This window comes from Triticum urartu, chromosome 6A (genome assembly GCF_056163025.1).
Source record: "Triticum urartu cultivar PI428250 chromosome 6A, HENAU_Tu73, whole genome shotgun sequence".
In the NCBI taxonomy this organism is placed as follows: domain Eukaryota; kingdom Viridiplantae; phylum Streptophyta; class Magnoliopsida; order Poales; family Poaceae; genus Triticum; species Triticum urartu.
In genome coordinates, this window is record NC_141878.1 from 575989702 (window position 1) to 576007920 (window position 18219).

General features: G+C 43.9%; 1 protein-coding gene across 1 annotated transcript; it reads right to left on the minus strand.

The window, feature by feature from the left end:
* Nucleotides 1-2816: 2816 nt before the first annotated feature.
* Nucleotides 2817-8327, minus strand: LOC147966538 (ribonucleoside-diphosphate reductase large subunit-like). Its single transcript, XM_087528945.1, has 17 exons — nt 7840-8327; nt 7681-7742; nt 7474-7561; nt 6412-6675; nt 6092-6332; nt 5935-6011; nt 5611-5781; nt 5444-5536; nt 5199-5348; nt 5021-5107; nt 4776-4940; nt 4578-4697; nt 3924-4126; nt 3689-3838; nt 3448-3595; nt 3238-3321; nt 2817-3148 (listed from the first exon to the last, which is right to left on the minus strand). The coding sequence occupies exons 1-17, from the start codon at nt 8065-8067 to the stop codon at nt 3041-3043; spliced, it is 2439 nt and encodes an 812-aa protein (XP_087385071.1). The 5' UTR covers nt 8068-8327; the 3' UTR covers nt 2817-3040.
* Between the last annotated feature and the right edge of the window lie 9892 nt (nt 8328-18219).

The following is an 18219-nucleotide window of genomic DNA, read 5'->3' on the forward strand; positions in this document are numbered from 1 at the left end:
ATATTCGAGTACATTTTTCTGAAAGAGTTCATGAATTTGAAAATTTTATGCAAACTTGAAAAAAGTACGCGGATATGGACTTCTTTTGCGCAAAATATGTGAATTTCAAAAATTATTTCAACTTGAAACAAGTACGTGAATTTCATACTACAAAGTTCATGGATTATAAAAGCAACACGGATTTGAAAAAAAAACGGACTTTGAAAAGCATGTGGATTTGAAATAAGTATGTGAATTTCAGAAACAATTCATGGCTTTGAAAAATACTTGGATTTGATAAATTTACGCAAACTTGGGAAAAATACGGGGATTTGAAAAAATACGTAAATGTTAAAAATCACGGATTTGAAAAAAGTACACGAATTTCAGAATAGTTCGCTGATTTGAAAAAAAAATGTTTATTTTTTAAAAAATACGCGACCTTGAAAAAACTATGCAGAGCTGAAAAGTGTATGTGAATTTTAAAAAGTTCACGGATATAAAAAAATTACAGGAATATGAGTGAGCACCGGTCAAAACCGGGGTGAGTCAACACCAAAACCCGGTCAAAACCGAGTCCAGGGACGAACCTTGTCCGGTTTCGGTAGTTGGGGGTGCAAGTTGTCCGGTTTTGAAGTTGAGGGACCAAATCTAGACTTCACCAAGAGTTGAGAGACGAAAAGTATACTTTTCTCATATAATAAAGAGGGGGGCGATTCTAAAAAAGGAGGATATCAATCATCCAACAAAAGAAGGATCTGACCCTCCCACGCCACTCCCGTGGGCGACGGGGAGGACGCTACCGCCGCCGCCACCAGTACCCACCCTCCCTCCCTCCTCCCTCACCGCCGCCAGAGGACGTGGCCGGGCAAAGCCTGGCCGGTGTCGGTGGCGGCGAGGCGTGTCGCCTTCTCGCGCAGGGCCTCTACCAAGGGGTGGCACGGCAGGGCGGCGATGGTGAGGGTCAAGGTGGTGCAGCGGCGGATCCCCATGGTGGCAGCGCACGACGGGCTTCGAGGTGGCGGATCGTGCAGGCGAGGGGGTGGCGACGGATCAGGATCCGCCCCGATCTGGCGTCCGTCTTCAACCGGCGGCATGGGCTGTGGGCGCCGCGGGACGGCGCCCTCCGTCGTGGCGGCGATGGTGTCGATGTGGTGGAGGCAAGTGGCGATCCTAGTGCTCTTTTGGCATTACAACAGCGATCTACATGATCGGTCATCCTTGATCTTGCCATCGACGTGTTCTGGAACTGTTGCCGGAAATCTTGCCAAGGATATCTGGATCAGATAGAATCCGGTCATGCATGTCCATATCAGCCTAAGCGGCTCCATAAGGGCGGCGCGCGAAGCTCTGTTGTTTGTTGACACCATGGGACATGTCGCTATCTCAACTAGTGATTGGGGCGCCACCCTGTGGCGCCGTTTGAGAGAAAGGTGTGCGCACGTTTCTATTTAAAAAATACATAGAGTCCTCACCCCCGTCTAAAAAAAATCTCAAAAAAATAATAATCCTCATCTTTATCTAATTTTTTTTATCACAACATCCTACCAGCAAGTGCCACTTTGCATACCCACCATTTAAAAAATATCAGAGGTCCTCATCTCTATGTAAAAAATACATTTAAAAAATAATCCACACCTTCATCTAAAAAATTGTAAAAGATTTCTCACCGCGGCCAACCAGCTTGCGCCATGTGGCATAGCTGGTTGGCCGCCCTTCACGCGTAGCTTAATGGTTTTAATTTCCATGGCATAGACTGTAAGTGCATCTAGTGCCACGCCTTATTGGTTTTGGAGTACTGAAGACAAACTTGGTTGAACGACTAATGTGTTGTGAGATTCACAGGATAACACAGATAGAAGTCCCTAGAGATTCGGTTTAACCATTGAAGACGACCCCTAAAAATGTCCGAAGACATTGAAGATATCAGTTACTCCTAAATGGGCTAGCCCAAGTCGGTTGCTCGGCTTGGTCGCCTTTGTACGTAGCAGGACAACTTGACGCAAAGGAAGTCACCTTTTTGCCAAGAGGCTGAGCCGGCACATCATATAGAGATTGACGCAGTCGTCAGACACCTTCATTGCTGACAAAAACGTCTTTTCCCACTGAACACACCTCATCGGAAGGTCTGAAATAAAACCAGAAAAATACGAGCACCGGTGTCAAGTCTAAGACTTGAACCCTGGTATGTTGGGGACACCATTGTCATCCTAACTATCCAACCACTGGTAGTTATATTAACGTGGGAGTATCTAGGGAGTCTCTATTCTATTCATGTCAAAAAAAGAAAGAGTATTATTTCTATCTTCGGTGGAAGGAATGCTTTGGAAATAATATATCATAAGATATACTCCTATTCCATAGAAGCAAACACCATTAATAATCATGTAAGCTGATTCACATGTCGATGGAAACACCATTAATAATCATGTAAGGCAAAAAAAATCCATTCCCGCTCAAAAAAGGGCAAAAAAATCCATATGGAGCAACGTTTCTACTAGTAGCAAAATTAATAACCATGGAAACAAAATTTGCATCTTATTAAGGCAGCAAATTACATGTCGTAGTGCCAGATTTCCAGATATATTACCATCCGGAATTAGTTTGCTAAATATCTGAAAAGGTATATTTTTTCCGAAATATATAGTTATTACCAAATGGAAGGTGCGCACCAGATTTTACCCCTTTGACGATTTTTGCAAGGACAAAATCACACCAAAAGTTTAAAAAAAAAAGCATACCTCGTGGAGTTACCATTCAATCACAGCCGTGTGTTTTGACTTAAAGTTACTGCAGTTTTTTAAGTTGGAAAGCACAGAACTTCTGGACAGTACAAGAACGAAGATAAGTGTTCCAGGCAAATATTATACATTTAGATATATATAGGTGGCATATATATACAGGCGCAATAGCATGAGTGCGAGGTTCTGGAGCAAGGCTTGCTTTTAATTCAGAGTTCATCATGCATAGGCAGATTACCACTACAGATATATCATCGAACCCAACGACAAGCCAACAGTAAGAGGATAGTATAGGTTAGCGTAGGGTGTCGCGGATGAATCTAGCTTCCACATGACAAGCAGTCCTCCCGGTTGTTCAGGGAGCAGGTCACCTGCGCCATCTTAGCCTGGAGATCCTCTTCCTCCTCAGCATTCGCAGGCTTCTTATCCTGCACGTTCAGTGTTGCTCACGGTAAGGATCATGTCTAAGCAGTCGTGTGGAGAAAAATATGGATCTGCAAATCAGTGAAGTATTCACCTTGAGAAGACTAGTGTCCACTGTGAATTTGATCGCATCGGCAGCAGCACGTGTCCTCAGATAGTACATCCCTGTTTTCAGGCCCTGGCACATGACAGTAGCATCATAAACAACATTGTTAGCATGCAAATTTACAAATTCAGCGCTAACTGCTGGAGTTTTCAGTAAAACCATGGAGCGCTAGAGCAGTATTGGTTTTAACAGGCAGACCTTGGACCAAGCGTGGAAGTGCAGGGAGGTTAGCTTCCCAGAGTTTGCTTGATCCATGTGGATATTGAGGCTCTGACTTTGATCGATGTAGCAGCCACGGTCGACGGCCATGTCAACAACAGTTTTCTGTTTGATCTCCCAAACAGTCCTGGTTCAATGATATAGAAAGGTTTAGACGCGCATGAAGCCATGAACCAAAACCTTGTGAAACTAAAGGGTGGGATGATCGTATTTCACGTACTTGTAAATTGCTTTCAGATCATCTGGGATCTCAGTGATCTTTTGGACAGAGCCATCGTCGTAGATAATATTGTTTTTCAGGACAGGAGACCAGATACCCATCTCGGTCAGATCATGGAGGAGATGCTTGTTCACTACAACAAACTCACCACTGCCAAGAGAAAAATAATTATGTTGCATCTAAGCATTGGTACGTCAAACAGCGGCTCAAAACTACAAGGGACAGATATGCAAACCTTAAAACTCTTCGACTGTAAATGTTCGACGTGTATGGTTCAAAGCACTCATTGTTGCCAAGAATTTGACTAGTAGAAGCAGTGGGCATTGGAGCCACAAGAAGAGAGTTCCTTAACCCAACTTTGGAAATCATCCCCCTTATAGCTGGCCAGTCCCATCTGTCTGATGGCACTACATTCCACATATCAGGTTGAAGAATGCCCTGCATAGAAGTGTATTGAGAATAACCTCAGAAATAAGATTGGCTGCTAAAACCCTGTGAAGGAACAAAATGACCTGCCAATTATAACTAAGAGTTCCATTATCTTACTACAAACCATTCAAGAGAGAACATCATTCATGAATACAATTACTTCACTAGCACAAGCACAATTTCACAGTTAAGCAATTAATTAAGTTCACCCTGATGGGAACATCAGTAGTGGGAAGGCCTATCTCACAGTTATAGTTGTTTAGTTCTTCATAGTTGTAAGTAAATCATGCTAAAATCTACATCTCCTTAAATACCTTACCACTAATGGCGAGCATAGAAATAATTTTATTGTTTTCTACCATCAGTTAAAATTTATATGTGAAAAAAAATGCATAGTTCAACATAATCACACCATATATTCAGCACAAATGACAGGTATATTTACAGAAATCAGACAAACCTTGCTGACTGGGCACCCATCATAAGTTATATAAGGACCTTCTTTTGCGGCAATTTCAGCAGAAGCTTTCAATGCATTATAATAGATAGTCTCAAAGATATCCTTGTTTAACTGCTGGGCCTGAGACAATTCCATTATAATGAGTATCACCAAAGTACAAAGTGAAATGACCATACTTAAATAAGCTTGAAAATGTACCTCTGGTGAATCAAATGGCATGCCAAGTAAAATGAAAGTGTCTGCTAAGCCTTGAACACCTATTCCAATTGGCCTGTGCCTCATATTTGACCTCCTTGCTGTCTCAATGGGGTAGTAGTTGATATCAATTATTTTGTTGAGATTCCATGTAACAATTGAAGTAATCTGTCATACATTCAACAATTTGTTAGTTGGCATTCAGACTAATGGGACAGGATCCCACAATAAAGATGAGCCAGGCAAACCTCAGCTAATTTATCGAAGTCAAAGTATCTATTTTTTGACCCAATGCTGCCAACAAGCTTAGCTGGATGGGACTCTATCGGAACACCCTGAAACATCAAATGTACAGGGTCAAGTAATGCACACACATTGCCAGGTTACAACCGCTAACGAAAAAACTCAGCAGTCATCAGCACATACCTTTTCTCTTACAAAACGTGGCAAAGCAATTGATGCCAGATTGCACACGGCAGTTTCAGTGGGACTTGTGAACTCAACTATCTCTGTGCACAAGTTGGAAGACTTAATTGTGCCCAGATTTTGTTGATTACTTTTTCTGTTGCAACTGTCCTGCACATCATCATCAATTCATCATCAAGGACTTTTTAAGCCAAACCATTGCAAGAGAAAGCAGGTGTTCAGGGACTTGCAAAATTTAGACAAACCTTATAAAGCATATATGGTGTTCCAGTTTCTATCTGTGCTTTCAAAATTTCAAACCAGAGGGACTGTGCTGAAACAATTTTCTTCGCTTTGCCCTGAAATCACGTAGCTATGTTATTAGTACATGTTTCGTCACTCCAAGAAATATGTAACATCTAGTCCAGCTTACTTCTCTTTCATATTTGCTGTACAGATTCTGAAACTCATCTCCCCAGCAATCAGCCAAACCTGGAGCTTCACTGGGACAAAATAATGACCATTGCTCATTTTTTTGCACCCTTTCCATGAATAAATCAGGAATCCAGAGAGCATAGAAAAGATCCCTGGCACGATTCTCCTCCTGTAAATTACACATAATGAGGGTGAGATGGGGTAGTATAAGGTCGTAGCGTGACGGTCGTGATCAAATGCTGAAAAATTAAATCCAAACTGGTAATAAGTTTCTAGTATCTCTGTCTCAAAGTGTGTTACGCGTTACTTCAAGAACATTTACCTTTCCATGGTTCTTTCTCAAATCAAGGAACTCGTAAATATCAGCATGCCAAGGCTCCAAGTATATAGCAAATGCACCTATAAAAATAGGAACCTGTGAGGAATCCTTAAGAGTATGTAAACGTGGTCGGACTAACTGAGTAACTGGTGCTACGTACCTTTCCTCTTGCCTCCGCCTTGATCAACATAGCGTGCAGTGTCATTGAAAACACGTAGCATGGGTACAATTCCATTAGAAGTTCCATTAGTTCCACGAATGTAACTGCCAGTAGCCCGAACGTTGTGAATTGAGACACCAATCCCTCCAGCAGATTTGCTTATGGAAGCGCATTCCGAGAGAGTATCATAAATTCCCTCAATGCTATCATCTTTCATGCAGACCAGAAAGCAGCTGCTTAACTGCATCACAAATAATAGGAATATGAATACACAGCTTAACCATCACCACTGAATTCAATTATGGTCGAAGGTGCAGTACTTGAGGCCTTGGAGTGCCAGCATTGAAAAGGGTTGGGGAAGCATGAGTAAACCAGCGCTGGGACATCATGTGGTATGTTTTGACAGCAGACTCAATATCATCCTTGTGTATCCCAACAGAAACCCTCATTAACATATGTTGTGGTCTTTCCACAACCTTCCCGCCAACTTTCAGTAGATAAGACCTCTCAAGCGTCTTAAAACCAAAGAAATCGTAGTCAAAGTCTCTATCATAAATTATCTCACTGTCCAGGCGTGTAGCATTCTGAAATGATACAGCAATCAGAAATTCCATAAGTATATCTGTTTTGTTTTTTCATAAAAGTAATATTGTATACCAATGAACAGCGCAGATACACCAATATGAAATGAAGCATCCAAAAACTATCAATGCACAAGACGGACGGAGAAAAATGTAACAAAATGGTCTAAATAAGGACAAGATCATCAACCAACTAAAACAAAATAAAAGGGTAGCACAGCATTGCAAATTGCAACATAACACATGAACAACCAGCTACTCATGTCAGTGCAGACCAAATAGCTAACAATTCACAAGTGTGGCAGAGTGCCAGGCGGTCATGTTTAGCATGTTAAGCAAGTAGCATTCTGAAATGAGAATACAGAAATCAGAAATTCCATAAGTAACATTGTATATCTGTTTTTTTTAGAAAGGTAACACTATAGTATTATCAGTTAACAACACAGATACTCATATGAAATGAAGCATCTAAAGACTAAAACTATCAATGCACAAGACATGTAACTATGTAACAAAAGAGTCAGATTAAGGACAGACCCATCAACAAACAAAAATGAAAAACAAGTACAGCAAAAAGTGTTGCAAATTGCAACACTAACATGAACAGCCAGCTACTTATGTCAGTGCGGCCAGAATAACTAGCCAAATCCCAACTGTGCCAGAGTGCCAGGTGATAGTATTTAGCATCTTACATCTACAATCTCCTTAGTTACAATATATAGTCAAAGGATCCAGGTAATCTAAATGACAGGGGAATAGGGCATGCTCCCACAGAAAACACGGTTAGCATCTAGACCGCACCTTCATGATGATCTCGTAGACGTCATCAGCGATCAGGGGAGCCATCAGCCCAGACCTCTCGTTGAAATGTGTGTACATGACCTTCACCCTGCATACAGAGAGCAACACAGCCACGTCACAACACTGGTCAGCAGAAAAAGGAAACAAAATTGAAACGTATCATCAGGAATTTCCTCCTGGACAAGAGAGAGAAAGGAAGGCACGCACGTCTCTGAGAAGGACTTCATGGTGTTCTTGTGCAGGTTGGAGACGGCGATCCTGGCCGCGAGCTGCACGGCGCAAAGGAGCGGCAGAACCACTTAGAGATCATAATCATCGAAGCGGCTGGGCAGGGGACGGGGAGAGGGCGGGAGGGGGTTGGGTTACCGATGCGTAGTCGGGGTGGGAGGCGGTCATGGCGGCGGCGGTCTCGGCGGCGAGCTCGTCGAGCTGGGAGGTGGAGACGCCCCGGTAGACGCCGGCGCAGACCTTCTGCGCGACGAGGACGGGGTCGCAGTGGTCCTGGCTGAGGCCGTAGGCGAGCTTCTTGAGCCGCGCCGTGATCTTGTCGAAGTGGACGGCCTCCTGCCGCCCGTCGCGCTTCACCACGTACATCGCGCCGCCGGGCCCGGCCTGACCTTCCGTCGAACACGTGTCGGGCGCGGGTGGCAGCAGGCGGCGCGGGCTCGTGTGCCGGGGCGAGAGGGGAGAGCGGGCGCGCGGCGAGGGGTTCGGAACGGCCTCGGGGGATCGCCGGTGGTTTGGGGGAGACGGGGGAAAGGGGATTGTTTTGGGAGCGGAGGCGGGAGCGATTTGGAGGGGGAGCGCGGGAGCGAGGGAAATGTTTTCGCGCGCGATTTTGGGTGGGGGTGGGGGAGGTTGGTGGTGGTGGCCGGTGGGAGACCTGCGTGGGTGCTTGTGTGGGAGCGGGGCCCCACGTCTCAGTGAGAGTGGGAGCGCGTTGTGTCCTCCGTCGGCTCCGTCCGTGGCCGGCCGAATTTGAAAAGCGTGAATTTTGCTCGCTGGTTTCCGGGAATTTCGCGGAGGACTGTTTGACCTTCGTTTAGATAAGAGGCGGAACAAATGCCACTCTTCACGGTTCTCGCTGGCTATTTGGAACAATGGTACTCCCACCTGTTAATTCTCCGGCAAGCGGCGAAGGATGGTTAGGTGGACAGTGGTATCTCCAGCCCACCAAGATTAAGTCATGATGCCCGTATTTATTCTAGATTTATTTCAGGATTTTCGGCGATACGCTTTCAGTGGGAAGAGACGTTCCCGTCGACTACAAGACGCCTACGGTGACTTCGGCAAATCTCAAGATGATATGCCGGCTCGGTCTCTCAGAGGTGCTCATAGGGGTAGGGTGTGCGTGTGTACGTGTATATATGAGCGCTTGTGTCTGTACCGATGTTCTAAAAATATCTCCGGCAAGCGAACGTTCGCTGGGAGGGATGACAATTGCGAATATTTTAATGGCATCTTTAGGTCCAGTTCTTTTGGTCGATTCTTCCGTTTTGATGGCATCCTAGTTAGGATTATAAAAAAAATATGAGTTCAAGATTATGAGCAAGTGGGGTATACATGTTTTAAAATTGACACGGGTGACACTGCCATCTAAATTTGCATTGGAATGTCATGGTACAAAAAAGTTTGTCTGAAATTCATTTGGTAAGACATTCGAGCAAGTGGTGGAGCATGTCTCGCTGGCACACATCATCCTCTGTAGGCTTGACATAGAACTATATGTAGCCAAATACTCCCGTCCACTTATAACCGGACGGTGACGGAACTTGGGAACGCAACAGCCAGCTACCATCTGCACCATTAAGAAACAGCAAATTAATCAGGAAAAAACACAGGCTGCAGCGCCACGTATTTTTGTTTTTTGAGAACAGCGCCACAGACCAGCCGGCCCAATCATCGCTCCACGGATAGAAGAACTCACCTTGCGGCCCAACAGCCTGGTTCATGAGAAGATGCCTAGAAAAACCTGTGGAGCAGCAGCCCTTTTCACGTATATTGGTTTGTCAGCTTGTGCAAGGGGATGAGGCGGACGAGGCCCAGAGAATGCTGCGGGACGATAGAATCATCTGATGCGTTCATGTGACTAATCTGACGGCTTAGGACCCAAAATCGCTGTCAGGAGGCATAGCCAGCTCAGTTTTACTGTTTAATTAATAAATAATGGGAGAATCGGCCAAAAAAATTGGGCCTTAGTTGTTGCGAGAATGATAAAGATGACATTTTTTGTTTGTATAAGCAGGGCAATTTTCTGACAAGAACTGAACTGCAACAGAGTTGTCATGCTCAAGCAACACAAAAATTATCATAAAAATCATTCGGAAATGTCTTCCTCTCCCGACGAACGTTTGCTGGCTATTGGGGTCCTGATTCTTTGGGGTGGGGTGGGGGGTGTCCAAATGTAATTCTTTGGTATTTGAGTCATATTTGGATCAAACACCCAAGATTCAACGGAAGAATGATATGCAACAGCAAATTATACCACTTCATCGAAATATACAGACCAGCATCAAGAGCCCAAGGCATGTTTGTGGGTTGCCAACTCAGAGAAGAAGATCCACTACATCTGGTGGTAGTTCTGGATGGGTGTGTTGAAGAGCCAGTAGTGGAAATAGTGCTAGCCACAACTTTTGTTAGTGGCGCGCCGACCCCTGGCAACGCCAGTACTATTTTTTCCAAATAGTGGTGGCGTCAGACAATTTTGTACGATATTGATACGAGCTTACCGCTGGCATAGTATGTTTTCCGTACGCCATAGACATTTTATGAGTTTTTTCCGTCTGTTTTCGTTTTCTATGGCATGGCTCATTAGGCCTACGACAATAGTGTCCATTAGGCCCACGCCAGCAAAAAAACTACCCCATCCAGTCAAAATCAGTATAAGTCGTTTTCACCCCTTCTTCGTTCCCCCCTTCTCGACCGCCGCCGCCGCTGCCCGACGGCGCCGCCGGAATTGTGCGGCCGTCGCCAACTCCGGCAAGGAGGTGAGATATCCCCTCTTCCCCTCGCGATTTTTCTTCTTTCCCAAGCGTCTCCCTCGCGATCTGAGCCAGAATATTTTGTGTAGATGGATATGTAGGGTAGTTGATTGGTTTATATATGAATGGATAGTGCTAGTTTTTTATATTAGTAGAAATGCATAGTGCTAGAAATGGATATATTTGTACAAATTGATTTATTTGTAGAAATTGATATATTTAGTAGAAATTGATTTATTTGTATAAATTGATATATATCTAGTAGAAATGGATAGTGCACAATTGATATATTTTTCAAAGATGGATGGATGAATGGATAGTGTTAGTTTTTTTATTAGTATTGTGATATTTAGTAGAAATTGATTTATTTGTACAAATTGATATATTTAGTAGAAATGGATAGTGCACAATTGAACTTAGTGTTCAATATATTATGTGTAGAATGGGAGTTTTGCTTGGTACTAATGTTGCAAATGTGCACTGAAGAAATCAGGGCAAGTCCTCATGTCAGTTTTGCTTGGTAGTTTCTTTAGAAATGTGCACTGAAGAAATCAGGGCAAGTCCTCATGTTTCTTTAGAAATGTGCACTCAAGAAATGTATAACTGTGTAGAACTGTGTTCCTCCATATACGGAGCCACCAAGGCGGAATTCTGTAGAACTGTGTAGTGTGCTTCAGTGAGAGAATGTCCGTCCATACATATTATTTGATCCCCTCCTAGCGTGCCTTTTCCATCCAGTCTGCCCTTATGCCGCGATTCAGGAACACCAATCGGCTTAAGGTTAGGAATAAAGTCAATACAAAACTCAATGACCTCCTCATTTTCATGGCCCTTGGAGATGCTTCCTTCTGGCCTAGCACGGTTATGAACATATTTCTTTAAGACTCCCATGAACCTCTCAAAGGGGAACATATTGTGTAGAAATACAGGACCCAAAACGTTAATCTCTTCACATAGGTGAATTAGGACGTGCGTCATGATGTTGAAGAAGGATGGTGGGAACACCAACTCGAAACTGACAAGACATTGCACCAAATCATTCTCTAACCTTGGTATGATTTCTGGATCGATTACCTTCTGAGAGATTGCATTGAGGAATGCACATAGCTTCACAATGGCTAATTGAACGTTTTCCGATAGAAGCCCCCTCAATGCAATCAGAAGCAGTTGCATCATAATCACGTGGCAGTCATGAGACTTTAGGTTCTGAAACTTTTTCTCTGCCATGTTTATTATTCCCTTTATATTCGACGAGAAGCCAGACGGTACCTTAATACTGAGCAGGCATTCAAAGAAGATTTCCTTCTCTTCTTTGGTAAGAGCGTAGCTTGCATGACCCTGATGTATGCCGTCTTTTCCATGCATACGTTGTTGGTCCTCCCGTGCCTCAGGTGTATCTTTTGTCTTCCCATACACGCCTAAGAAGCCAAGCAGGGTCACACAAAGATTCTTCGTCACGTGCATCACGTCGATTGCGGAGCGGATCTCTAGGTCTTTCCAATAGGGCAGGTCCCAAAATATAGATTTCTTCTTCCACATGGGTGTGTGCCCGTCAGCGTCATTCAGAACAGGTTGTCCACCAGGACCCTTTCCAAAGACCACCTTCAAATCCTTGACCATATCATGTATATCAGCACCAGTACGGTGGCGAGGCTTCGTCCGGTGATCCGCCTCACCTTTGAAATGCTTGCCTTTCTTTCTTACGGGATGCCTACTCGGAAGAAATCGACGATGTACCAGGTACACATTCTTCTTATAATTAGCCAAATATATACTGTCGGTATCGTCCAAACAGTGCGTGCATGCGCGGTATCCCTTGTTTGTCTGTCCTGAAAGGTTACTGAGAGCAGGACAATCATTGATGGTCACGAACAGCAATGCCTTTAGGTCAAATTCTTCCCCCATATGCTCATCCCACGCACGTACACCTGTTCCATTCCACAGTTGTAAGAGTTCTTCAACTAATGGCCTTAGGTACACATCAATGTCGTTGTTGGGTTGCTTAGGGCCTTGGATGAGCACTGGCATCATAATGAACTTCCGCTTCATGCACAACCAAGGAGGAAGGTTATACAAACATAGAGTCACAGGCCAGGTGCTATGGTTGCTGCTCTGCTCTCCAAAAGGATTAATGCCATCTGCGCTTAGACCAAATCATATGTTCCTTGCGTCATCTGCAAACTCATTCCCGTACTTTCTTTTGATTTTTCTCCACTGCGACCCGTCAGCGGGTACTCTCAACTTTCCGTCTTTCTTACGGTATTCTCTGTGCCATCGCATCGCCTTGGCATGCTCTTTGTTTTGTAACCAACGTTTCAACCGTGGTATTATAGGAGCATACCACATCACCTTAGCAGGAATATTCTTCCTAGGGCGCTCGCCCTCGACATCACCAGGGTCATCGCGGCTGATCTTAATGCACCGCATACCGGGCAAGCGTTCAAATCCTCGTACTCACCGCGGTAGAGGATGCAATCATTAGGGCATGCATGTATCTTCTGCACCTCTAACCCTAAAGGGCAGACAACCTTCTTTGCTTCGTACATACTCTCGGGAAATTCGTTATCCTTTGGAAGCATATTCTTTATCATTACCAGCAACTTTCCAAATCCCTTGTCAGATACACCATTCTCTGCCTTCCATTGCAGCAATTCCAGTGTGGTGCCCAGCTTTTTCTTGTCACCTACGCAATTCGGGTACAACAATTTTTTGTGATCCTCTAACATGTGCTGCAACTTCTTCTCCAAATCACTTGCGCAGTTTCTCTTTACATCGGCAATGGCCCGACCTAGATCATCAATAGGCTCATCCGATGCCTCTTCTTCAGCTTCTTCCCGCATTGCCGGCTCAGCTTCTTCCCGCATTACCGGCTCAGCTTCTTCCCCCATTGTTGTATCATCGTATTCAGGGAACCCATGGCCAGGATAGCTGCCGTCGTCCTCTTCTTCTTCATTGTCTTCCATCATAACCCCTCTTTCTCAGTGCTTGGTCCAAACATTATAGTGGGGCATGAAACCGGACTCAAACAGGTGGACGTGAATGGTTCTTGACATAGAGTAATTGTGACCATTCTTACAGCCAGCACATGGACAAGGCATAAGACCATCTACCCGCTCGTTTGCCTCAGCCGCAAGTAGAAAAGTATGCACGCCATTAATGAACTCGGGAGAGCATCGGTCATCGTACATCCATTGCCGGCTCATCTTCAATATACAACACCGAAAACACCAAATTAATACAATACATAAAGTTCATACAACACTTAAATGCAACAAACAAATAACTCTCTAGCTAAAGCATTTAAATACAACAACAAATGCGATCAAGATCGCAACTAAGGTAACAATTGATCCAACAGCATAATGATATCAAGCCTCACTATCAATGGCATATTTTCTAATCTTTCTAATCTTCAAGCACATTTTCTCCATCTTGATCTTGTGATCATCGACGACATCGGCAACATGCAACTCCAATTCCATCTTCTCCCCTCAATTCTTTTCAATTTTTCTTTCAAATACTCGTTTTCTCTTTCAACTAAATTTAACCTCTCGACAATAGGGTCGGTTGGAATTTCCGGTTCACATACCTCCTAGATAAAAATATCTATGTCAACTTGATGGGCATAATTTGTCATAAACACGAAATGCAACAAATAGTTTTAAAAGAGAATATACCACATCTGAATCATAACAAGGATGAGGGCCGACGGGGACGGATATCAAAACCATGGCACTATGTATAACAAACAATGTATGAGTAAGATAATTATACGAGTAACTATATATCCAAATCACACAAACATCAATTTTTTATATAAAATTTCATGAACAAGAGGCTCACCACAAGGTGGTGCCGGCGACGGGACGGTGCGGGCGATCGACGGTGGTTACAACGGAGATTTAGAAGGCACTAAGTAAACCACACCTACATATGCAAACTAAGTGTTATTTTGACCTCAATTTGCATATAAATCAAATACTACCACATATAATTCCTCCCAAATTACTAAAACCCACAATTAATCACTATATAAACCAATGCAAGAGCTAATCTAGCAATGAGAGATGAAAGGATAAAGTTGCTAACCTTTGTGATCATTTGAATGGATGGGGGCCTGCAAATCTTGACAAATTTGGGGCAAATTTTGTGATGAACTCGAGAGGAAGAAGGGAAGAACAGAGAAGAGGGAAAGGGGAAAGGGAGAAGAACAGAGTGCTGGTGGACGAAGGGTTTATATAGGACGACCTTTAGTACCGGTTCGTGGCACGAACCGGTACTAAAGATGCTGGAGGGGCCCCACTCTGACAACATCCTGCCACCACTCCCATTAGTACCGGTTCGTGGCACGAACCGGTGCTAAAGGTTCGCCATGAACCGGTACTAAAGGTCTCCTCCCGCCTAGCCGTTGGAATCGGCACTAATGGACACATTAGTGTCGGTTCTGTTACAAACCGGGACTAATGTCTCTCACATTTGACCCTTTTTCTACTAGTGAATAGTAATTCGTTCACCCACCGTAAAATGCTTATGCTCTTGAGAGAAGCCACTAGTGAAACCTGTGGCCCCCGGGTCTATCTTCATCATATTAATCTTCCAACACTTAGTTATTTCCTTTGCTTTTTACTTTGCTTTTATTTTACTTTGCATCTTTATCACAAAAATACCAAAAATATTATCCTATCATATCTATCAGATCTCACTCTCATAAGTGACCGTGAAGGGATTGACAACCCCTTATCGCATTGGTTGCGAGGAGTTATTTGTTTTGTGTAGGTACGAGGGACTCGCGCGTAGCCTCCTACTGGATTGATACCTTGGTTCTCAAAAACTGAGGGAAATACTTACGCTACTTTGCTGCATCACCCTTTCCTCTTCAAGAAAATCCAACACAGTGCTCAAGAGGTAGCAACGACTCAATGATGAGAGCTCCCCGACATCCTTACCCCTAGATATGCATGAGGTGGAGGATTGTGGAGAGGGGAGGGCGATACGTCTCCAACCTATCTATAATTTATGAAGTATTCATGCCATGTTTACAATAATTTTATATGGTTTTGGTATGATTTTATTAGAACTAACCCGCACTGACGTTGTTTTCAGCAGAACTACCGTGGTGTCCTTTTTGTGCAGAAATAAAAGTTCTCGGAATGGGTAAAAAATTTACGGTGATTTTCTATGGACCAAAAGGGACCCCCGAAGGACCGGAGTTGGCCAGGAAGTGGACAAGGTGGCCACAAGCCGCCAGGGCGCGCCCACCCCCAAGGGCACGCCCCTACGGCTTCTGGCCCCCTCGGGCACCCCTTTGATGTGAAACCTACACAAAAAATTCCTATAAATACCAAAACCCCCGAAAAGAACCCTAGTAGAGAAGTTCCGCCACCGCAAGCTTCTGTAGCCACGAAAAATGAACCAGGACCCCGTTCCGGCACCCTGCCGGAGGGGGAAATCATCATCGGGGGCCTTCTTCATCATCCCGGTGGTCTCCATGACGAGGAGGGAGTAGTTCACCCTCGGGGCCGAGGGTATGTACCAGTAGCTATGTGTTTGATCTCTCTCTCTCTCTCTCGTGTTCTTGATTTGGCACGATCTTGGTGTACCGCAAGCTTTGTTATTATAGTTGGGTCATATGGTGTTTCTCCCTCTCTATCTTGTTGTGATGAATTGAGTCTTGCTCTTTGAGGTTTCGTTACGTTGGATTGAGTATTGGATTTGAGAACACTTGATGTATGTCTTGCGATGGGATATGTGTGGTGACAATGGGATGTTCTATTGATTCACTTGATGCATGTTTTGGCACTCAATTCGCGGATTCCCAAGGTGACATTGGGGTAATATATGCATAGGGGTTGATGCACGTTTTCGTCCTACGTTCTCCGATAGAAACTTTTGAGTGATTTTTTTGTTGCACGTTGAGGGATTGCCATATGATTTAATTATGTTATCATTGTTGAGAGATTACACTAGTGAAAGTATGAACCCTAGGACTTGTTTTCAAGCATTGCAATACGGTTTTTGCTCACTTTTGTTACTTGCTACCTTGTTGTTTCTATATTTTCAGATTACAAAAACCTATATCTACTATCCATATTAGACTTGTATCATCATCTCTTCGCCGAACTAGTGCACCTATACAATTTACCATTGTATTGGGTGTGTTGGGGACACAAGAGACTCTTTGTTATTCGGTTGCAGGGTTGTTTGAGAGAGACCATCTTCATCCTACGCCTTCCATGGATTGATAAATCTTAGGTCATCCACTTGAGGGAAAATTGCTACTGTCCTATAAAACTCTGTGCTTGAAGGCCCAACATGAGTCTACAAGAAGAAGGTTGCGTAGTAGACATCAGAGGGGCAAGGTTAATGGTGACTTGTGAGGATGAGGATTACTCCGAGGAATCAGGAATTAATGGCGGGGTAGGGGGATTTCCTGTTCCGCCCCTCGTCGGGAAAATTCATTGTTTTGACACTTTTGCAAAACTTTAGCAAGATTTGACCCCGCTTTTTAAAAAATTCGGGATCTGGCCCTTTTTCCTACCGCCACTGTCCTTAGTGGTAGGATAGAACATCCTACCGCTCGGGTCTCTGGCGGTGCGACTTACCGGCGCCATCATGCCTGTTTGGTGTGGAAAAGACCCTACCGCCAAGGTCCTTGGCGGTAGCGACATGCATGCAATTATTAGAGGGTCATACATGCAATAAACAAAGGTGAAGACCTTACCCCAAGGACCATGGAGGCAGGGTAACACAACCTACCACTAAGGACCATAGCGTTAGAATCTTTTGCGCACCAAATGGGCGTGACGATGTAGGTAAGTCCTACTGCCAGAGGCCCTAGCGGTAGGTTGTGTGCTACTTGTGAGATGCGTTGGGATTTTCCTCAAAGAGGAGGAGAGGTGCAGTACAGTAGAGATAAGTATTTCCCTCGGTGAGAACCAAGGTTTATTGAACCAATAGGAGAATCACATGAATTCCCGTCTTCAGCACATGCACACAAAAGAGCAAATACTTGCACCCAACGCGGACAAGAGGGTTGTCAATCCCCTTGAACTCGTTACTTGCAAGGATTAAATGTAATAGTGATAGATAGATAAAAACAAAAGTAAAATAAAAAGTATAAAATTGCAGCAAGGTATTTTTTGTTTTTATAATATGATAAAGGTAGATCCGGGGACCATAGTTTTAACTAGAGGCTATTCTCTTGAACATATATCATACGATGGGTAAACAAATTAATGTTGGGCTATTGATAGAAAAGCGCATAGTTATGACGTACTCATGGCAATGATCATGTATATAGGCATCACATCCATGACAAATAGACCGACTCATGCCTACATCTACTACTATTACTCCACCAATCGACCGTTGTCCAGCATGCATCTACAATATTAAGTTCATAACAAACAGAGTAACGCACCACAAAATTTCATTTATTTAGTGACAAAAACCCTGGCAACGAAATAGGAAACGTCGCCTGAAATCATTTTCTATGACAGAGCATCATCACGAGGTGTTTTCCTCGCGGGGCAGCACCCTAACCAATTTCGGCGACTTTCTGGCCCGTAATTGTGCGACGCTTTTGGGCGTCAGTAGGCATGTCTATTTTCCTGAACGATTTGTAGTGTCACAGACCATGTTAGGCGGGCTAGAAAAAACAAATAAAAAATGGTGTGTTGGTGTTTAGAACGTAGTACCTTATAAATTCTGCTACGATAGAGTTTATAACAAATACATTCTAATTTTCAGGATTTAGGGTTCAAAT